Below are 23,715 nucleotides of genomic sequence, written 5' to 3'. Positions count from 1 at the left end.
GGTGGCTCAGTCGGCTGAGCGTCCAACTTTGGCTCAGGTCATGATCTCGCGGTTTGTGAGTTTGAGCCCTGCATCGGGCTCTGTGCTGACAGCTCAGAGCCTGGAGCCTGCTTCGGATTCTGTGTCTCCCTCTCTCTCTGCCTCTCCCCTGCTCATGCTCTGTCTCTCCCTCTCTCTCAAAAATAAATAAACATAAACAAAAAAACTAATAAAGCCAGAAAGGGAGGGCAGCTTCAAAGACAGAGGTTATTTGGGGCTGCCTATTACAATGAACAATGTGAGTGGTGAGTAAGCAGAGTGGGGATGATGAAGTCAGTCTTGGGTGGTTTTAACAAGATCCTTGGATAAGATGAGCTCTGTGGTCCCTCGCAGCAATAGAACCTTATTTCCACCTGCTATTTATAAGCTGCAGGACCAAAGCTAACACATGGAAAAGGACCATTTGTCGCTGGTAAAACTGAAGTAGGTAAACATGCCATGACCACATCCTGTTTTCTATGTTGTGTAGACCCCCGTTCTTCAGAAATAAGTACATACTCATTTTTATCAATTTGTATTTGTTTAAGTGGGAGGAAAATAAGTTTAAGCAGCTAACTCCCAAATGCTCCAAAATTATGATTAAGAATCTGAAAAATTGTTTTTTCAAAGAAAGGCTGAACTAATAAAGGGAGTAGCTGAGACTTTCTTCCCGTGGTTTCACAGTTAACAGGAGACAGGGGCAGGCTTTGGACCTCCCTCGACAGAGCCCCAAACTCATGCTTTCCTCCAGTGAGAGCATGTGGAAACAGGGAATCAGAATTTCCAAGGCTCCCACTGTAGTGTGGCCCTGACACCGGGAACTGGCTTGTGGTGCGTCCTCAGCTCAGCTGTCTGGGGTTAAGTGACTGTCAGACAACCTTTCCTTTTTTGTTCTTTAACCCTGTTCCCACGCACCTCTCCACCCTCTGCAGACAGCAGTTTAGCAAAAAACTCTTTAGGGGGTACTCTTGTCCCCATAATTAAAAGGAACCCTTCACAATTTAACCTGCTAATGATAAAGTTGTTTGAGACAACCCCGTGAGAATGTGTCTTATTAAAAAGAAATCAAAATAAAAAAATGATAAAGTAAGCTCTTATAATAGTAAGGCTTTTCACTGATTTTCCAAGAATGTGTCTTCACATTCTCTTTTGATATGACAAATGCCTTTCTCCAGAACTGTGTATTTCTGTGCCATGGATGTATCATTTCGTCTTGAATCAGAATCAGAACGTCCAGGGGTGGGGATCAAGCCTCAGGATGGGTAAAAAGTTCCACTCATGATTATGCTACTCAGCCGGGATTAGTGTCAGTTCAGTTCCAAGGAATTGCTCCCACATCTTACCTATACGGGCACTAAGTGGCAATCCGAAGCCATGGATGAGCAAGGAAAGCCAAGATTTTGTGGAACTTTTCAGACCAAAATTTGGCTCAAAAATACGTTTTCACAGCCGACAGAAACGGATCAACTATTTGCATAAGACAAACGTAACAGAGGATCTTCGCAGCAAAAAATAAATACCTTACACACGTCTTCGTTCCTGCAAGGAACCTTATAGTGGTTCTGCCGTGTGCTGGTTGATGGGTAGACAGCAGTTGTTGAGATACACCTTGCCCTCAGGGGTCTTCTTAGACAAAGTGGCAGACAGAGGGGTAGGTAGACCATTGCGAATAATAAGGTTAGTGCTAGAGATGGGTGCAAGGTTCTGACACGCATCTTTCAGTGGCACCTAATCCCTGACGTGCTACCTTCTAGAATATTTTTAATGGTGAACATCTAAAAAGTTTGGTTCTGCTTCCCTGTAGATGAAATCAAGTTTTTCTTGCAATTTGCTGTTGTGTTGTGATTTCGCTGCTTCTCCTGAAGTCCACTGTTGCTCAGAATGTGTCTCTATATCGTGTAGTCATACTCAAGAGGACTCTAAGTGATACACAAGTATAAATTTGTTATTGTAATGGCCAGGTATTTATTTTAATGTGTAAGAGGAAGATAACTGATTTTCCACTTACACTGATATAAAATTTCCTTCTCAAAGAAGTTAAAGTTTTAAGAAAATGGAGCGACAAATTCTCGGCCATGGCAAACTTCTGCAGGCTACACGCAGATGGAATATCTTGAGGCAGGGTAACCATCCATTTACTTCCAGCCGATCAGGAAACCATAGGCCCATGCTGAGATGAACAACGTCTTCCAGCCTGGCATTCAGGGGCCTTCTCTGCAAGTCACGTTGCATTTTTCTTTTTCTTTTTTTTTTTTTTAGTTTCCATTTGTACCCTTGGAGCCAGTATCCTTGCCCTCCCCAAGCTTCCTTCTCTTGGCTTTCTGATCTCCTGAGAAGCCACCCTCAGTTTGTGGAGGCCACTACAAGATGGAGAAACCTTTCCCTTGATTCTCCTAGATCTTGGAAGCGTTTTCTGTTTGTTTGTTTTGCGTGTGTGCCATTCTCTCCCTTGATCTGGTCTTGTGTGTGACCACGTCTGCAAACAACAACTATGTTTAATAACTAACAGCTTTGCCTGGTGCTTTCTTCATAACTGTTCTCACATGGAGGAAGAAGTTTTTCTTCTTAAAGTCATAGTTTTCAAATTTAGAATAGCTGTAAATCAGAGGATGATGCTGAAGGGAAAGATAACGGATTGTGGCTCATCTAGAAAGGCCTGCCCTTGTAAGCCTTGCTGAGTTGCTGCCTTCTTCATGCAGACTCTGGGACCTCTTCCCGGACACAGAATGAATCACCAGCTTTGCAATGCAACATTTTACTTGTGCTATCTCTCTCGTACATACCTGTTTCATTCACACCTGTGTCAGTTGTCTCTTTATGTGTCTTCTTCCCCTCAGATGTGAGCATCTGAAGGGCTATGGCCATATTTTAACTTCTCATTCAACAATTATTTTGAATGCCTACTACATGCCAGCCACTGGTCAGAGAACTGGGAAGTTGGAGGTGAACAAGGCTGACACTGTCTCTCCCTCATGCAGCTTGTTGCCTTTGCCTTTGACAATGTCTGTCATAAGTGTATTAGTTACCTTTTGCTGCATAACAAATCAGCCCAAAACTTAGCAACTTAAAACAACAAAAAGTTATTATCTTCCCAGTTTCTGAGGAAACCATGAGTGTGCAAGGAAAGCCAAGATTTTGTCTCCTTTTTCAGATGAAAATTTGACTCAGAAACATGTTTATATATAATATAATCTGGCAGAAATCTGGGAGCAGCTTAGTTTAGTAGTTCTGGCCCGTGGTCTCTCATGAGACTTCTGTCAAGATCTTGACCAGAATGTAGTCATCCGAAGGCTTGATTTGGCTGGTAGGTCTGCTTCCAGGCTCACTCACGTGACTATGGGCTGAAGGCCTCACTTCCTTACCAAATAACCTCTTCATAGGGTGTTCATAGCGGCTGGCTTCCCCCCAAATAGATGTTCCAAGAGAGACAAAGTGAGTAAGGAGAAGTTGCCGTGTCTTTTATCTAATCTCAGAAGTGACACACGATCACTTCTATTGGTCGCACAAACCAAACCCTGGTGCACTGCAGAAGGAGACTACATAAGGGGGCATGGATCGTGGGGAGGCCATCTTGAAGGCTGGCTACCACAGTGGGGCAATCAATACTGGGTGTTCAATAAATGAATGGTAAAGTTTGCACCTTAGTAATCCATAAGTCAAAAGCTCTACTTTTTTAAAAGTAGACTTTACTTTTTAGAGTGGTTTTAGGTTTACAGCAAAATTAAGTGATAAGTACAGAGCATTCCCATATACTCCCTGCCTCCATACGAGCACATCTTCCACCACAGTGGTACACATATTATAATTGATGAACTTACATTGACACATCACTATCACCCAAAGTCCACAGTCTACATTAGGATTCTCTCTTGGTGTTGTGCATTCAATGGGTTTAGACAAATGTACAATTATATATATCCATCATTATAGTATCATATGGGATAGTTTCACCACCCTAAAAATTATCTGTGCTTTTCCAATTCATCCCTCCTTCCCTCTAACCCCTGCCTTTTTCCAGAATGTCATATAGAATCATACATTATATAGCCTTTTCAGGTTGTAACTTAGTAATATGCATATAAGCTTCCTGCTTGTTTTTTTCATGGCTTGATAGCTCATTTCTTACACTTTTTTTTTAAATAAATAAGTGAACATCCTTTTTGCCCTGGTTTTACTGACTGTATCATTTTGGAGTGTTTTCAATCTTCCACAAGGCCTAAATAATTTGAATGGTTTACCCAGCTAACAGACTGCTGCCACATTAAACTAAAAAAAGCCAGGAAATGTGTTTTGGACAGACTTAGTAATTCATCTTTCCCCTAACTCGTCTTTTTTCCCTTATAATCACATTCTCTAGGTATCTTTCCAGAATCATTCATGTTCTACTTATCTAATGCAGTTGTGGAAAACCTCTGTTTGAAATTCTTTTATGTTCTATTTAAGATATTGAGTCTTGCTAGAATAACTGCTCTCTAACAAGAAGGACTATGTTGTGTGTTAGTTGATAAAGGGACCTATTGCCAATGTGTGCTGGCATTAAATAGAAGCCTCAGATACAGAGGAAGGAACTATTCTTTTTTGATGGGAAAAATAGGGCTATAGCATTGCAGTTTGCCCCATTCTTACAGTGAGCTAGCAATGCACATGTACACAAGGAAGGCAATATCAAGTTGGCAGTATTGTTGTCTATGGGGCTTTCCTCCTATTCTGCCAAGATTGAAGGTCAGTACAGACTTGACAATAAAAGGATGGTGTTCTAATGGGTGAAACTGAAGAAAAAGCAGCCCTTGCCCTTGTGGTTGATTAGTTTGGGAAAATGTTTTCATTCCTAGAGAAGGAAGGAGATCTTACTTTTTCGTTTTCCCTCCCCACGTGAAAAATTTCAAGCTGCAGGGCAATCAGCACTCATCTGGCACTTTATAAATTGTGATATAGCCTTGTTAGTCAGGCTGAAAATGTATGTTGTTGCGTGCAGTCCTTAACTATGTTAAGATTCATCTTACTAAACTGCCTCATGTTCAGGCAAGTTGTAATGACTCGTTGGGCCTCAATAAAAAAGTTACGTGCAAAAAAAATTATATCAATTTTTTTTGGAGCAAGAATGATTTCTTGTTATAATGAACCAGAAATACAAGATTCCATTGAAACTGGAACAGTTAACGGAATATGGTTGATATATATATATCAAGGGAAATAAGAAGAGGGTCAAACAAAGCCAATGAAGGAAGAACCCAAGATTGGCTTGGGATAAACATAAGGATAATAGCATTTCAGCACAGGCATCTTCTGACCACTTGCAGCAGTTAGTTGGCCATTGTCAGCAGCAGCACTGTCATCATCTAAAGAGGAAGCAGGGTGTAGAGCAGGAGAGCTGGAACAACTGTCATGTTAGCAAGAACTCATATCTGTGTAGTGTCCAACACTGTGCCCGCCACTCTGACTCTGCAAGGAAACAGTTTGTCTCTAGTACGTTGCAACCAGAAAGCCAGCAGCGCTCATGAGAATAACAACAACAAAAGGCTGAAGTGCTACAAGAAGCCTTCATATTCAGGAGCAAAACAGCTTATAGATTCTATTGTGTAAAAAGCAATAGAAAGTCCTGGAAAAGGACTGAGAGGGAGTTGAAAGGATGTACTCTGCTCAAGTCTTAGTGGAAAAGCAGGTTAACTTTTCAAAATTTGCCAGTAGTTAAGGGTTGATGAGAATGGTAATTGAATTTATGTTTCTTTACCAACTGCTCCAAATTGTCTCCAATGTTTTATGGAAATATTATGTAATAGTTCTACCTAACTGTTTTAACAGCAGTATTTTCACTAAAATGGAGTAGATGAGTGGGAAATGTTCCTTGCTCAACAATACCTCTGGGGAGTCAGGAAACCAATGTGGTCACCCATGCTTTCCCTCCTGATAACCAAACCTCCTGAAGGCCCCCAGAGGTGGTTATGGTACCTGAGAGATAATAAGTAGCCCCAGAAGCATCTTGCTTGCAAACCCAAAGTAACCAAGGAATTACAAACGATCACATCATCTTTAAAAACATTTCCAAATATCAATTATTTCAGCCTTTTTCTGCTCCCACACCTTCCTCCACGTGCATCACACTCCAATTGGCAACACTGTCCCTCACCAGAGAGGGAGAATAAGTATAAGAGGGGCATGTGGTTTGGGGAAAAAAAAGGCTCTTATCGATTCTTACCTGCCCTTCTGGGAGTCAGGGCAGGAGAGCATCCCTTCCTTCCCACTGTCAGTTGACATAGCAGATGGAGGTTAGTGGCTTCCTGGCCTCTGTGAAGGCCAAGAAGCCTGCCTCAAAGGAGGAGTCCAGCTGAAAGATGACCAAGAGCCAGGGTACCTGGGTTCTCACCTAGGATTTGCCACTAATATTTGGCAACCTTTATCTGTAACCTCAAGTGGTTGGACTACAAGATCCATGAGGTCCAGTAGAACACTGATAATTTGCTGTTCCATATTGGCCAGAAGAAGCTGGTGAGCTTTATGTAGTTTCGCAGGAGGAAGTTACTATGTTTTCCTGTAAATCTAAATCTGTGGTTGCAAACTGGTGGTCAGATCTGGCATGTAAGTGCGTTTTGTTTATACTCCCTAGTGTTTTGTAAGTTTTTTGTCTTTTATTTTTATTACTAGTTGTCAACACTTGAAACATAGTGCAATTCTCAGTATCACTTCTGGCTTGTCTTGAAAATTCTGTGTCTGGCAACACCTGGCCCTTACTCTTACATCGCAACCTCTTCCACACTGGGCCTGTGCTGTTAGGTTCCTCAGGTCCACATGACCCACTTTGCTTATTTCTGTCCATTCCTGGCCACTGTAGAAGTTAAAGTTTGCAACCCCTGTTTTAAATTTTCTCCATATTCTCTGGGTCACATGGGACAATGTAGAGTATGTGTAAAAGACACATACTCTAGCCTATTTGAGCTTTCTCTGATGCTTGGACTGGTTCCAGGAGGATGAGTTCCTGGGCATGTGAGCTGTGGGCATGCCTATTTGGCTTGGTCATGAATGAGGATGGTGGGGTAAAAGCTAGAAGCTCACAAGCTTGTCATGTTCTGGAAAGTTCCCCATTGTTACAGCTCCATTACAAGTGTGCAGAAGGTGTATGAGAGGTTCCATGTGAGCATCTGAGTGCATCAGGAGAGATAAGACCAGAAGAAAAAAATGCTTGTGGGGTTTTCAAGTGCCTTTTCCCCTCCTCTTCTTACCTTTCTTGTCTAGGTCCATGCCACAAGCGACGGACAGGTGGCTGCTGCACTCAGCTGGGCTCCCTGTCAGCCCTGAAGCATGCTGTCCTTGGGCTGTACCTGCTGGTCTTCCTGATTCTCGTGGGCATCTTCATCTTAGCAGGTAAGGGCACCCTTTCCTGTTGTGGCCTTTAAGAATGTGAATGGAGGTGTATAGGGAGCAACAGTAGATGGGAACTGGAGAGCTTAAACCTCTGCTCTCCATTTTCACAGTCATAAGCCCAAACACTGCCCCTGTCACCGTGGAAACCATGAAGGAGGAAGCTGGCTGGTCTTTCAGACCAGCATGACTCTTGACAGCATTGCCCATTTCATGTGGGATGAGGAGTTGGCAGGCAATATGTGAGTTTGGAGAACCTCTGAGTCCAGGAGCAGAGATTTAGCTACTCTGAGTGGCTTCTGAGTTTTCAGGCATCATTGTGTGACTTGTGCATCCAGGGCCTCCCTGGAGCTCTATTCTGTGGTTTGCACAGAGCAGGCTAAGCCCCTTGTCCTGGGCATGATGAAAATAGTCATGAGACATTTTGCTGCTGTGGTTAATCAGAGTCATCATCAACCTGCTGTCCTTTTGTGATTACTCGGGGGTGGGACGGGTTTGCCCCAGTTCCACTGGGCTCTTCTCCCCAGTGTCCATCTGCAAGACAGGCTGTTCATAGGCTGGAGTTAGGAGCACATTTTCTAGATAGGAAGAAGGAGAGGTCATGGACTTAGAAAGGGATCAAGCAGAAGACCACATGTGAGCAACCTAGTTCACTGCTCACAGGTCACTCCACATGTCACAGGTCACAGGTCACAGGTGATGGAGATGGTGAAGCACAGAGGGACACAGGTTGTAGTGGTCTCTCCTGACTCCCACACAGAGGGAGAGGTGCCCAATTCCCACCTTTCTCAATGAAAGTATGTAAGAGTTGACAAAGTAAGACCAAGGGTTCAGTTTATTTCAACCTCACCCATCCTACATGATAGCCTACTTTGTGTCAGGTTCCATGCTAGAAGTGGATATGCAGCTAAATAAGACCCATGGGCTTCCTTCAAGGAGCTCCCAGTTGTTGGACAAGGCAGAGGCACACAGCTAGAGCTCTGTCTCAAGGCGGAATGTGATAGGGCTGATGAAAGAGACTGTATGTTGACAACAAGTGCTATGGTAATATAGAGGAGACACACGCAGTGGAAGTATGGGTAATGCATGGAGGGGGGTTGGTCAGAGCAAGGCAGCTGGCCAGACCGAGATGACTTAGAGTGCTGAGGGTGGGGCCCATGAGTTAACTCTAGGACAGGGATCGGGAGGCTAAGCACTTGCAGATGACCTTTGCTGGAAATCATGAGGCAGATGCCTAGGACCTCATTGGTATTGTCTCACTTTCTGTCAAGTGAGAATAGTCACCTGGGGCCTATGATGGAATGTTGAATGCTGCCTTCACCTTCAGGATTCCACACTGAGGGCAAAGGGCATGATTAGGGGTGGTGTCTGTCCTACCACCCCTTGACCTGAGTGGGGGGACAGCCAACAACAACGAGAGAAAGTCATGATTCATCTCAAGGACCCATGGATGATGTCCAGCCAGAGGATGATTTGAACATGTTCTTGGGCTGCTCAGTGGGAGATTGGGATCTGGGTTTTGTGGGCTTGGCAGCCACAACCATAACAAATTTCCAGAATTTTTGGAAACTGTTTCAGCCCAGCAGGAAAGCTAGGCTATGGTATTACAATCTCTCTGCTGAATAGGAACTTTTAGGTGACAGAAGAGGGTCTAGAAGAGAGTGCCAGACAAATGGGGACCATAGGGCAGGTCTCTAGAGCCTGGAAGCCTGGAAGCGTGGAAGGGCATAATTTTGAGAGAAGATAAAGTTCTCTTCTGTGTCTAGAGGGTTGCCATAAAGCAGGCATATTCTGTGTGACCTCAGAGGGTAGAATTAGACAAATGGGTGAATTTTGTAAGGAAATAGATTCTCATTCAAAATAGAGGAGAGGTTCTAGCAAGTAGTGCTGCTTGGGATGCTGCAGAAAGACTTGTCTCCTGGCTTTGTCAACTTGGAGGTCGAATGGGATTTATGATGACATCCTGGAAGTTTCAGAAGGGAGGGTGGATCATGGTTTTCCAATCTAACCAAAATATTGCCATGCTTCCTTAGTTTTCTAGACAGAAACCTGGGGAGGATATTGATCATTATGATCACCTTTGAATTTGAAGTTTCTGGATGCCAGATTGCCTGTATGGAATGACAGTTTGGGGTGTATCAGAACTAATCTGATGAAACAGAGCATCATACTTTATATCTTGGCTCTGGGGCATGACCACTGTCCCCTCCCCAGGTTCTTCTCTGGAAAATCATGCTGGCCTCTGGGAGGGTTTTGGTGAGGGTGGCCAATGAAAAAATGTAGTCACCAATGGCTTCTCCCCTAGGGAGGGGACTTAGGAATGTAGTGAACAAGTCTGGGATTCTTCAAGGAGACCCTGCCTGACCTAGACAGGAAGTTTCTTCAGAGCACCCTGATTAGAGACCTCCAGTTATGTCTCCTTTATGAAAATACCAAGACTGTGGAGAGATACATGGTTCAGTGTAAATTAGAGCTTACCTAGCCTTCTGTTAGGAGTTCTGCTGTGGCTGCTTCCCCATGTTGGGCAGAATATGCTCTTCATTGTCCTGCTGAGGTTGCCTTCCACAAGAGGTGCTAAAGACTGAGTTGTGCCCCACCACCAAATTTATATGTTGAAGCCCTAACCTTTAATATGATGGTATTTGGGGGTGGGGCCTTTGGGAGTTTATTAGGTTATGAGGGTGGGACCCTCATGATGAGATTAGTGCCCTTATAAGAGGAGAGAGGAGAGGAGAGAGAGGAGAGAGAGGAAGAGAGAGAAATCTGCCACGTGAGGACACAGAGAGAGTCGCCTGCAAGCCAGGAAAACAGCCCTTACCAACAACCAAATCTACCCACACCTTGATCTTAGACTTCCCAGTCTCCACAACTGTGACAAACAAATGTCTATTGTTTAAGCCACCCAGGCTATGGTGTTTTGTTATAGAGGCCTGGACTGACTAAGACAGGAGGAGTTCTGTTTGAACCACTCTCAGATTTCAAAATCTCCTTGTTGACCCAAAGCTCATACATCCTACAGTTGGATAACAAAATTATCCACTCTGACCAAGCACCATGTCTGAATGACTGGTAAAAAATGATTGTGGTACACGTGCTTGCTCCTGTTGTTTTTCAATATTATAAAATTATAATCTAACTACATAAAATATTACTCTTATAAAACTTCTCATGAGACTTGTCTCAATTCATCTCTTTATCCAAGTATTCAAAATAAAAGGCAAATACTGTACCTTGTGTTCACGCATCATCCCAACATCCCCTGTCCAATCCAGACATCTGGATTTAAATGATTTTAAACCACACTATTTTCTCAGTTGGGCTTTCTACCCAACTATCCATTCCTAACTGGCATCCTCTTGGGAACTTTACTGATACTCCCACAACATTGCCAAGTTCTATGCACACAGTCTTCCAACATCACTCAATGAGGCTGCATCAGTCGATTCTTCCCAGCCCCCAATTCCTTTAAGACTTTCTATCTCTTCAACCCATTTGATTTATTACCTGGGCTGATGGTTCCATATTATGTTTTTGTTCTGTTCCACATTCAGTTTGGGACAGTATTGACCATCAGGCTTAATTCAATTCATGAATAAGAGGGTTGAGATTGGATGGTTGTGTGTCCTGTGGTCTTCAGTTCAGCACTTCAGGGAAGATGTGATGGAGTGAAAGGGTTAGAGGAGGTTCATTATTACTCATGACTATTCTGGGACATCACTGTAGTGACAAAGAGTGGTCATGGGGAACGACCTCTTCTTCTTCCTTTCTCCTACCATGACACTACTAAGGAATTTGAATTCCTGCTGTGAAAATGTAATAGCAGAAAGGGGAAGTGCAAACATCTGGGGGCTGATTAACCTGGAGTTTTACAGCAACATAGACTGGAACGGGGAGAGTTCCTGGTGAAAAGGGCTCCTCTCACTGCTTAATTTAATTCTTCCTTAACAGCAACAGTCAGATATTGCCATCATCATCCTAATCACTGCTTCACCTGTACATGAGTGCTTAGTGGGTGCAGAGCAACGGAACAAACCCTGGTATTTCAGTCCATTGGGGCTGTTATAACAAACTGCCACAGTCTGAGTGGCTTAAACAACAAACAGCTGTTTCTCACAGTTCTGGAGACTGGGAAGTCCAAGATCAAGCTACTGGCAGATTTGGTGTCTGGTGAGGACCCACCTCCTGGTTAATAGACAGCTGTCTTCTCACAGTGTCCTCACATGAAGAAGGGGTGAGGGAGCTCTTTGGGGTCTCTTTTATAATGGCACTAATCCCATTCAGGAGGGTCCTACCCTTACATCCTGATCACCTCCCAAATGCCCCACCTCAAGATACCATCACATTGGGGGTTAGGATTTCAACATATGAATTTGGGAGGACACAAACATTTAGTTCACAGCATGGGAATAAAAAAGAATCATGAGATGTGTTTCCTGCTCTGGTAGAGTTTAAAATAAGAAGCATACAGGGGTGCCTGGGTGGCTCAGTCAGTTAAGCATCTCACTCTTGGTTTCAGCTCAGGTCGTGGTCTCATGGCTTGTGGGTTTGAGCCCTAGCATGGAGCCTGCTTAGGATTCTCTCTCTCTCCCTCTCTCTCTGCCCTTCCCCTGCTTTCTCTGTCTCTGTCTCTGTCTCTGTCTCTCTCTCAAATAAATAAACTTAAAAAAAAATGAAATCAGAAGCACACAAATACATTAGAACAGTACGATGTAGCTGATGCTATGTGCCAAAGGAGAGTCTGCTGATGCAAAGGAGAGTCTGACTCCTGACAGCTGGAGTGGCTGGGAAGGCCTCAGCCTGGGGAAAGCTGAAACACTAAGTGTCCCAAATGTCATTTGAACTGAGCACCCCGTTTTTTAATCACCTCGTTTCAAGCAGGTTTTGGACTCTGCAATCAGAGAACAGTGCGCTCAGAGCCCATAGCCATTTATGTGGCAGATTATTGATCTCATCATGCATCTCAGAATGAAGAGTGTGTTGCCTGTAGACTTTATTGGGACACCCTGTTGGAAGCAGCGCCATGAAATTCCACCCTGTGCTTATTGTAGGGGTGCTGCTGAAGACGTCGTTCATCCCATTACACAATGTTGACACACGCAGAAATTATTTTTTGTCTTAGCCTCAGAAGGAGGTGTGCTTGTCTTGAGGAAATAGTTAGTTTTCACCTTCAGGAGACTGTGAATCTGAAAGTAATTAAAATTGCTTTCAAGAGGTAATTAATGCAAACCGAGAGTTAGCTGTCATCCCCTTGCAAGATGTGTGAATTTGAAAGTAATTAAAATGAAAACCTGCAGACAGATCTGTGGTCCACCCACAGCCACTGTATAGACTTTCCAGAAAGCATTTTTCCATTCATCCTGTTCCTACCCCCATTTAGCGTCTCTCACTACTTCTTCCTTTATCTTGTTCTCATCTACTGTTATGTTAGTGTATTTTATGTGTCCTTGTAAACTGCCTTAATCCTTTTTGGAACAAGGAAGGGTGTTATGCACAGTTTTGTCTTGTAAAAAAAAAATTCTGCCTACTCTCTTCAATTCTGCAAGTGCACGATGTTTTTAAATATGCACATGACAAGTGAGTGAGTGAACGAATGAATGAATGACAGAGACTAGGAACCTTGGAGGGAATCTTATTTGTGGGGGAAAATGATTATTTCAGTTTCAGTCAAGTATCTATATGGCACGGTAAATATGGAATCACCACTCAAGGACATGTGACTGGTGGAAGAAGTGTGTAATTAATTACATTATGACACATAACATCATAGTCTGTACTGGGTAGGCATTATAGCATTTAGGGAGAATATTAAGACAGGCAGAGTCACGCAATACTTTATACTGGTGAACACCATGAACTCTGAAGCCAGCCTGTGTGGGTTTGAATCCCCTCTTCTCCATTACCAGCTATGAGATGTTGACCAAGTTACTGGATCTTTCTGTACCTGAGTTTTTTCATCAGAAAATGAGGAAAATAAGTATGCTTGCTTCATTGGGTTGTTATGAGATTTAAACATGTTAATATATTTAAAGCACTCAGAAAAGTGGCTCCTGGCACAGAGTGAGCACGCTGGTAGTACTCTTGTTATGATAGCAACATTACTACCCCTACTATATTATCATGCTTTTTTTTTCTTGCTTTTCTTTGCAGTCAGTTAAGCTTGACAGTGGGAACTGAGAGTCAGGAATACTTGAGTTTGGTCCCAGCTCATCCATTAATCCTCTGTAATCTTGGGAAAAATCACTGTCTGAACCTTAGTATACTGATTTGTAAAGTGAGCAGGTTGGAGTAGATCAGTGTTTCCCAAACTTTTTGACCATGACCTAGTTCACACATATACCCATAACTGAAATAATCTTAAGCATGTGGTAGATGCTGATGATTTTCTATTCTACTCATTGTAAAAGAAATATTCACCATCCATATATTTATGTCATGATTCACAAATAGAATGCAAGCTGTAGTATAAAATCAAAGGGCTAAATGATAATTCTATTACTCTATGTGTCTTTCAAACATTATTTTTTTTTTTTGAGAGAGAGAGAGAGAGAGAGAGAGAGAGATAGAGAGAGAGAGAGAGTGGGGAGGGGCAGAGAAAGAAAGAGATAAAGGATCCAAAGTAGGCTTCATGCTGACAGCAGAGAGCCCTATGCGGGGCTTGAACCCTCGAACCATGAGATAGTGACCTGAGCCAAAGTTGGACATTCAACTGACTGAGCCACCCAGGTGCCCCTCAAACATTCTAAGTGAACAGCTATATTCTCTTCAGGATATGGACTTTGAGGGGAAACTTCTGGGTTCACATCTGGGCTGTGCCACTGAATGGTTCTATAATCTTAGGGCAAAAAATTTAACCTCTCAAATCCTCAGTTTTTCATCAGTCACATGGGATGACAATGGTACCTACCCCATAGAGTTGCTGTAAGGATTAAATTAATTTATTTATACATGAAAACTCTTCATGCCTAGCACAAAAATAGTATTCAATAAATATCATCATTAGTCATTAGTATTGTTGCTATTTAACAATGTTACTATTATCATTGGTCTTGGAACAATCAGAAGGACTTTGCTGTCAGAATAAGAAAGGGTTAGAATCCTGCTTGTTTAGCCTGAGCACCTAGTGGTTTTGTCTATAAACAGAGAACGTTGTATGCTTGGTGTAGTGGGAGGGTCTGTGCCCATACCCCACACGTTTCTAATAAATCCACAGGGGAGGCCTGGAGACTTTGTCTGAGGGATCCTGGCCTTGCCGTGACAGTGCAGGGCTCAGTAAGCCAAGAAACAGGATAGTGTTTCCAGCACTGTGTCTCCTTAGGGAAGAGAGTGAGCAAGCCAGCACCATGGTGCCGTTCCCACCCGTGGCACTCGGGAGCTTAGCCTTGGAAGGAGTCTCAGAGGACATCTTGTACAACCTCCCTCCCTCCCAGGGCAAGAACCTCTCTCCTGACTTCCCAGACAGATGAGGTATTGCACTTCTACTGAAGAACAGCCACAAGTGACAGAAACTCTTGCCTAATCTTCCTCAACTATCCCGCGCATGCTGTTTCTAGCTCCTCTTGTAGGAACAGCTCGCAACAAGCCTGTCTCCTCATCCTCGTGATTATTCTTCAGCGAGGTGAAAATAGGCTAAGCAAGATTCATTCTTCCAACAGTGACTTGGTTAGGAGACCTACGTGTGTGTGTGTGTTCACACCTGCTACATTATATTGAGGTCATCGTTTTACATGCCTGCTCCTCTTCTCGTCCAGAACAAAGCTCCTTCATGATAAGGTACTGTGTCTTGTTCATGCCGGTGCCTGGCATGATGCCCTGCACAGAGTAGATGTTCAGCTAAGGTTTGGCATCAATGTAATGGCCATCCTCCCCCTCCCATCCCCACCCAATAAGCTCCAGGTTTTCGTGGAAAACAAAATTAGACACAGCACTGTCGGTGTAGTCTGGCCAGGGCAGGGTGTGCTGAGCTGTGACGAACTTTGATCTGGACACTGCCCGTCTGCTGATGTAGCCTAAATTTGCACGAGCTTTCCTCGCGGTGACTCATAATAATACACGATACCACATCCAAGGGATGGGATACTAAGCAGCCATTAATAATCATGTCTGTTCGCCAACCCCACCCCCAACTCCAGCTATCTTTCAAAGGGAATATTGCCTAGTGAGGGCTTCTCTATCCCATGTCAGTACAACTGGCTTTGGTTGGTTTTCTTGTTGCCTTAACTTAAATGCAGATCTTGTTAGTAATCCCAATTAAATGTCATCACGCCGGCTTCTGCCAAGTATTGCAGCCTGTTGGATCAGTTTGAATCTGCATTCGGACATCTGTCATTTAGCTTTCCCTTTCGGGCTTGTGTCATCGGTCACATCTGAGCCAGTATCCCAACACAGTCTCCATTCCACAGCCTGCCGCCACGTGTACGGTTCCCGGGAGGACATGACCAATGACACCCCAGCCCATGCACAGGCTTTACCATCCTGGGAGGTGGGATCGCCTCAAAGACCTCCCCCCTCCCCCGCCACCAGCCTTTTTCCTTAAACCCAGACCCCGCTCACCTGAGACACTACCTTTCCCCCTATGTTCCACCTTGGTTGTGTGAACCTTCCCAAGCTATCAGAGTTTCCCCAGCAGAAGAGACCCCAGCCTTTCCTTAGTTCCAGGGGAGTGGGCAGGAAAAAGAGGAAGAGAATTTTGACATCCTGGCTTTTCCACAAAAAATTCCACGGCCTAAGACGAAGGACCTTCCATATCTCCCTTACTTAGATGGATGCCTCTGACCACCCCTGAAGTGAGGAAACTGAGCATGGGAGAAAGCCACCTGCAAATTTGGTATTACGTTCTCTGGGTCTTTAGTCAAACTGTACCATAATTAGGACAGTGCAGAGGACTGATCTCAACTACCTCTTTCTGCAATCCTCCCTCTAGACAAAGGGCCAAATCTGGCCAGTGCCTGCGTTTGCCAATAAAGTTCTATCGGCACACAGCTGTGCTCATTCATTTACGTATTGTCTATGCCTGCTTTCGTGCCACAGTGGCAGTGCTGAGTGGTTTTAACAGAGACGGTATGGCCTAGTGAGCAAAACATAGTTACTCCCTGGCATTTTGCAGAAAACGTTTGCCAACCCCCCTTTAGGCTTATACTGACCACTATCAGCCCTTTAATCTTTCACCTCTGGAGTGTGCTTTATAGTGTTCAAAGAATTTACACATATGTTATGTCATCTATTTCTTCTAACAATCAAAGAATCCAGAAAAGAGTTCATAGTCCATTGTTGAAGGAACTGAGGCACAGAGGAGTTGTGCATGCTGGCTCATGGTCCCACAGCTGGAGCGTGGAACCTGGACCATGGACGATAGGTTGGTGTGAAGTCAGTCAGCCCTTCTCTTACCCCAGTCTCCTGCTGGAGGCATTAACCATGGCCCAGTGACAAAGCGCCTGGGCACTGGAATCAACCTGCCAGGGTACAAATCTTGGCTTTGCCACTTCCTGTGTACCCTTGGGCAAGTTATTCAAGAGTCATCATCTATAAAGCAGAAGTGACACCACTGCCCACTTTGAAGTGTCATGATGAGGTTGAGATAAACTCATCCATAGAAACTATCTACAATAGTCCATGGTATGTAGTAACAATCATCAGTGTTATTAGGTGATTATAATCGAGTATAACTCCCTCCAACTGTGCCTTAATCCAGCCCTCATTTCACCATGCTATCCAGGAAATAGTAAGAGAAACTTGTCAACTGCTTTGATTTCTGTCCAAGGAACCAGGATTGGAGGAAATTTTAGAAGCACTGTTAACGCAGCACCCAGATTTTGCTAAGAAAATGACATTTCTTAACTAAGCACAAATAGATGGGAATGGGCTTGAGTTAGTCTTTTGCTTCCTCCTGCAGCTCACATATCCCTCTTCATGGCTCAACCATTATACCTTCAAAACCTACCTTTCCTTCTGCCTTCTGGTTCTGTCTTCTGCTTGCTTGTGTCAGAGCTATGAAGTAGATGGTGTCACTAACTGATGGCTTTGAGTTTGGGCTGGGATCGAAGCCTAGGAACTAGCAAGCTTTTGTTCCCTGCCCTGTTGAAGAGAAGTTATAAACTCTCAGCATTTCTGTTAGGATCTTATGGGCATTGTGCATTTTCTGCCCCCGCCCAAGGGCTTAGAGCCCTCTTGCATCGGATCCAAAACAACAAGCGTGTGTGGAGTGCCAACAATGTGCCTAGCAATGAGACTCAGGGAGATATGAAGAGAAATAAAGAGAGGCCCCTGACATAAATAAAGATCATACCAACTGAAAGAACAGATATGAAAAAAAAAACAAAAACAAACAGCCCTAGAAAACAGAGCACGGTTCAAAGAACAGATGTTTTGGAACCAGACAAACCCAAACTCTGATATCAGCTTGATCGCTTATGAGTTGTGATCTGGGGAAATTCTTTAACCCTCATTAAAAAAAAAAAACAAAAACAAAAAACATTAAAACAGGGATAATAATGACCACTTAGCAGTGTTGTGATGATTCACTGAGGTAACACATAAAATGCCTTGCACAATGCCTGGCTTATGCCAGGGGCTCACCAAATGTTTCCCTATAAATCTCAAAAAAGAGGTATTCTGAGAAGTTCTGATTTAATTCAAGGAAGTAATCTGTTGGTCTCCTATGCTGCTCTGCTCCTATCTGCTTTACCTTTAAATCTTAGAGTAACTAGGAGCTCAGTCCTTGGCCTTCTTCCCTTCGTTAACTGAGCTCTCTTGCTGGCGAGCCTCATCAAATTCCATCATATTTCATATCTGAATTCACCTCTAACTTTTGCCATGAAATCCAGACCAATCTGTTCAACTACCTACTTGTGTCATTCCCGCTTGTTTCTTTAATGAGTGTCTCCAACTAAATATGACACTAAAAGTGAACAGAACTCTTGATTTTCCATACCCAAATTGTTTCTCCCCTATTTTTCTCCATCTCTGTATAAACAACACCATGATCTAGCCAGTTGTATTAGCCCCAAACCAAGGAATTCTTCTAGATTTCTCTCACCTGCTTCCCATGTTCACCCCCTCAGCCAGCCCTGATGGGCCCCATCATCTCTCACCTGGACCCCTCCAACTGCTTCCCAAATGGGGAGAGTTACCAAATAAAAATACAGGGTGCCCTGATAAATTTGAAATGATGAATTATTTTACAGACCCGGGAAGAAGGATAACAAAGCAGGGAGTTTCTCAAGTCTGTGGGGACATTGGGGAGGGGGTGATGTCTCTGTCTCCCTGTCTCCCTCTGGTTCCCTGTCTCCCTCTGTCCCTGTCTCCCTCTGGTTCCAGGAAAGGCAGATGGCCCACTGCTATGGCCTCCAGGTAGATGATGTGTTTGGCCTCATTAGAATAACGGCCAGCTTCCCACCCCATGCCCTCCATCTCTGAGAAGTCCTTCAGAGATGGGAAGCCTGACTTCTTGGCCCCAAATGCCCTCCCAGCTGGCAGCCCAGTATAGCCTGATGGCCACCAGGCATCCCAGGACTCCTGCCCCTCTCTGTGCAACTTTGTGAGAGCCCCACGTTCTCCGAGATCCTTTTTAGAGCAATCTAAGGGATAAAGAGAACTGGGTGGGGGAATCTGCCCCTTCCTGTAGTCCCTCCCACATTCTCCCCTCCTCAGGAAATCCCAGAAGAAAGGCAGGCCCGGGCTCTACTCCAGCTAAGGGGGCATGGCTGATGTCTCTCAGTGGTCTCTCGCCATGCGTCTCTGTAACGCTAGCATCAATCAGAGCTCAGCTGTCATTTAGTAGCGCAACGTGGAGCCAGCCTACCTTGTCCCACAGATCCCTATGTCTAAGAGGGGTCTTTGGAGCCCCTCCCCCACTTGGCGCCTGCATGAACATGGGGGAGGGCAGTGAAGATGTCCCAAGTGTCTCCCAGGAGGCAACGGTGCCCATTCCCAGGATGGGAAGTAGGGGACTCATACAGAGCTGTAGCCACCCTGAGTCACCCTGGGAGGGGTTTGTTCTGCCGAGCGCTTTGTTTCTCTTTCTTGCTGTTGTCAACAACGACGGGGTCTGGCCAGTTTTCCTCTGTGAACCATTTCGGCATATTATCTGCCAGGGTTTTGGAAAGACTGCATCTTTCCGGGAGGAGTCTGAGGGAAGGCATCTCTTATTTCCCCATTAACACTTGTCCCCTGACCATTAGCTGGGGCCCCAGAGCATGAATAAATAAGCAGATTGCCTCAAGAAAGTCAGTGTCCTTTCAGGGTCTATAAAAGCAGTTTACACCCTTTGGCTCAGAAATCCTACTCTGTTGGCCTGAAGGAAATGATTACAAGGAAGGAAAAATGGCACGTGTGTAAAACTCTGAGCAACGGTATTCACCATCACCCCAAACTGGAAAAATCCTAAATGTCCGACCTTAGGGGGTTGGGTAACTCAATTCCGACAAAGCACCGCAAAGGAATATTACACAGCCATTCTGAATGTGGAGTAGGAAGCCACCTGGGAGAGCCGTCCCTGAACTCAGCTCGGGGAAGAAAGGCTGGGTGATGGGGTGGCTCGGGTGCTCCTGAGTTTAATGTGCGAGCAGATATGCATACAAGAGGGGGAGGGATGAAGGCCATTGTGGCAGAGCGAGCCGCTTATTGGTACACATTCTTCTCTTTCAATTTCCTCTAATGTTGGGGTTTTAATAAAGCCACCCTTTTAAAAAGCCACAGGAATCCCTCTGTAACCCTAGGAACGGGGCACCTCGCATGGTTTCTGCTGTCCCGGAGACACCCTCAGGTGGGGCCCACAGGTCCCTCCTCCCTCCCCACATGTGTGCGTGTGCCGCCCCCACTTGGGTTTGGAGGGCTGCTGACAGAGGCTCCCTCCGGGTCATGGACCAGAGGACACTCCTGCCACAGCTGGTGAAGAGGGTCAAGTGTCCCAAGGGCACACAGGAAGGGAGAGGCCGGAGGACGACTAATGAAACCAGAGCTGGGAAGGATTAGATCTGGCCTCGGCTTTGTAAATGAGACCGAGGCGGGGGTGGGGAAGTGTCCTACTCAGTGTTCCCTGTGCTTCTGTGGCTGATGGGGACTTGCATCAGAGGCTCCAGATGCCCCCAGACTCCTGATCCTCCCGGAGGCCCTGTCTTCCCAGGCACCTTCCTTGGGAGTCCCAGTCGTCACCTGCAACCAGACACATGCTTCCCGGAGCTTCCCTTGGTTCTTGAAGCTCACTGCTTAGCTAAGTGATTATTTCTTCAAAAAATTTTTTTGTTTATTTATTTTTGAGAGAGAGAGAGACAGAGAGACAGAGAGTGAGCAGGGGAGGGGCATAACCAATGGAGCCACCCAGGCTCCCCTGAGGTGATTATTTCTTTAAATAACCTCTACCATCATTGAGGGGTAAAGTGATTATTTGGAGGTAACGGGAGTAAAGTCTAAGACTCCAAGTTTCTCTCTAAACTGGTTTCCTTCCTTCCCTCCCTCCCTCTTTCTTTCTTTCTTTCTTTCTTTCTTTCTTTCTTTCTCTCCTTCTTCTTTCCCTCCCTTCTTCCTTCCCTCTTTCCTTCCTTCCCTTGCTCCTTCCTTTCTCTCTTTTTTCTTCTTTCTTTCTTTCTTTCTTTCTTTCTTTCTTTCTTTCTTTCTTTCCTTCTTTCTCTTTCTTTCTTTCTTTCTTTCTTTCTTTCTTTCTTTCTCTTTCTTTCTTTCTTTCTCTTTCTTTCTTTCTTTCTTTCTTTCTTTCTTTCTTTCTTTCTTTCTTTCTTTCTTTCTTTCTCTTTCTCTCTTTCTGACTTTAGCTCCCTGCCCCAGCTTTATTGAGGTATAACTGACAAATAAAAATTACATATATTTCAGATGCACGATGTGGTGTTTTGTTTACATGTACATTATGAAATGATCACCACAATCAAGCTAATCAGCATCACCATCACCTTGTGTAGTTATGATTTTTATGCGCATGGTGAGAAAACTTGAGATCTACCCTCTCAGAAAATGTCAATTATCTCACATATTTGTTAACACTAGTCATCATGCAATGTATTAGGTCTGCGAAACTTATTCATCTTGTATGACTGCACCTGTGCACCCTTTCTCCAATCTCTCCCTGTGAACCCCACTCCCAGCCCCTGGTAACCATCACTGTGCTCTCTATTTCTAGGAGTTTGAAGTTTCTAGATTCCACATATAAGTGAGATCACACAGTATGTCTTCCTGCGTCTGACTTGTTTCACTCAGCATCATGTCCTCCAGGTTCATCCATGGTGTTGCAAATGGCAGGATCTCCTGTTTTATGACTGAACAACATTCCACTGTATGTATGTACCACATTTGCTTTATCCATTCATCCATCCATAGACATAGGTTAGGTTGTATCCATTGTCTCGGCTACTGTGAGTAATGCCGCAGTGAACACAGGGCTGCAGATATCTATCTCATCACGTTCCTGATTTCGTTTCCTCTGGGTATTTGCCCAGAAGTGGGATTGATGGCTCACAAGGTAGTTCTATTCTTTTTTTATTTTTTTATTTTTTGAGGAAACCCCCTAATGGTTCTCCATAACGGCTGCCCCAGTTCTTGCATGCCTATCTTCTGTGCATGAGGGCAACCTGTTTCTCTCTACCTGCTCCCACACATGCCCACCTCCTTCCATGTTAGGAGCACACCTCAGTGCTGTGACCCATGTCTCCTAACGTGTATCTGCTTTCCCAGCCTCTGCTACCTTGTGTGGATTCTGAGGACTTCAAGTCCCTAATTCTTTCCACATAGGCAACTGCCTTGTAAAGAGCTCCCTGTGAAGTCCCCCTGGGCACCTCAGATTCAGCATGCCCAAACCCAGACTGATGTCCATTTCATGGCTATATTATCTTCTCTTTAACAAAATCCGTGTCATTGGATGCTAAAGTTTCCAACTCTGCGTGGGGGCCGGGACACAACAGTTGGTTAACAGAGATGTTCTGTGGCTGGCCGAGTCCAGGAGGGTACAGGATTGCCCTTTTTAGCTCAAGTCTAAAGGCCCATTGGATCCACACTGTGTGCAAAGAGTAAAGGGCTCCTGTAGCATGTCACCCACACCCCTTCACTCTGGACTTTGGGGCCCTCTCCTGACCCTTGTGGGAGCCTCCCTGTTGCTTTGACTCCATGGGCCCCTCCCCCTAGGTCTCTTACATCTCTCCTCTTGGCACCCCACTCCACCATCCCTCCCCACCCCATCCTACTGCTCCCTCATAGCCGTTGGTCCTGCTTCCCACCTTCAGGCCATCTAGTTTCCCTCTGGATTAGCCTGCAGAAAGAGGGAACAAGATCGTATTAGTTTCCTCGAGCTATTATGACAAAACATCACAAACCAGGCAGCTTGAACAGCAGAAACTTATCTTCTCACAGTCAGGAGGCTGGAAGTCCAAGATCAAGATGGCAGCATGTTTCTTTTCCCCGGAGCCCTCTCTCCTTGTCTTACAGACAGCTACCTTCTTACTGTGTCCTCACACAATCTTTTCTCTGTGCATGCATCCCTAATGTCTCTCTCTCTCTCCTTATAAGACCACAGCCTTATTGGATTAGGACCCCACCTTTGTGACCTCATTTAACTTTAATTCCTTCCCCAAAGGCCCTATCCACAAATACAGTCACAGTGGAAATTAGGGCTTCAACATATAAATTGAAGGGTGGGGTGTGAATACACAATTCAGTCCATAACAAGGGTGAAGAAAAACATCCCTCACTAGTTCTACTTCAGGGTCAGATATCTATGTGCATCAGAGCTTATTCTGCAAAAGTGGGCACCAGCCTGAGGGCTCAGGGGCCAAGGTAAGCAGGGCTTTGCTGGGTCTGCAACCCATGCCCTTAGGTGGTGGCAGCAAAGGCAGAAAGAGAGTCACTGTTCACCACCTTTCCAAGGACTTGGTCCATACAGATGAGTATCTCTAGCTAGACCCTCATATTCAAACTTGGGTTGATCAGAAAATGACTCTCCACTCAGTTTCCTGGAGCTATCCACAAACTGGGTGCCTTAGAACAAAGGATATGTATTTTCTCACAGTTCTGGACAGAAGTCCACCATCAAGGTGTGGGCAGCTGTATTTCCTCTGGACACTCATTGGAAGGAGAATACTTCCTTATCTCTTCTAGCTTCTGGTAATTGCCAGCAATCCTTATTTTCTTAGCCTATAGATGCAACTATATTATCTGTGCCTCTGGCCTCACATGGCTTTCTCCCTGTGTGTCTGTGTCTCTACATCCAAATTCCCCTCTTCTTCTTATACGGACACCAATCATACTGGATTGAGGGCCTACCCTCATCCAGTATGACCTTAACTGCATTCCATCTGCAGAGACCCTCTTTCCAAAGGCCACACCCACAGGTTATGGGTGGACATG

The 23,715-nt window shown here is 44.7% G+C and overlaps 1 protein-coding gene across 3 annotated transcripts in view; it reads left to right on the top strand.

Annotated features, from left to right (window-relative positions):
• The window catches only part of SCARA5 (scavenger receptor class A member 5), a 126,849-nt gene that overhangs the window by 23,134 nt on the left and 80,000 nt on the right, over nucleotides 1–23,715 (top strand). For all 3 annotated transcript variants that reach the window (XM_019828609.2, XM_003984802.6, XM_045055612.1), the window contains exon 3: nucleotides 7,249–7,377. In XM_019828609.2, the coding sequence (XP_019684168.1) occupies nucleotides 7,249–7,377 (129 nt within the window). The remainder of the gene's footprint in view (nucleotides 1–7,248; nucleotides 7,378–23,715) is intronic.

The sequence above is a fragment of the Felis catus genome, chromosome B1 (genome assembly GCF_018350175.1).
Source record: "Felis catus isolate Fca126 chromosome B1, F.catus_Fca126_mat1.0, whole genome shotgun sequence".
NCBI classification, from domain to species: Eukaryota; Metazoa; Chordata; class Mammalia; order Carnivora; family Felidae; genus Felis; species Felis catus.
The sequence above is the reverse complement of the archived record's forward strand: the minus strand, read 5'-3'. Positions and strand labels throughout refer to the sequence as shown.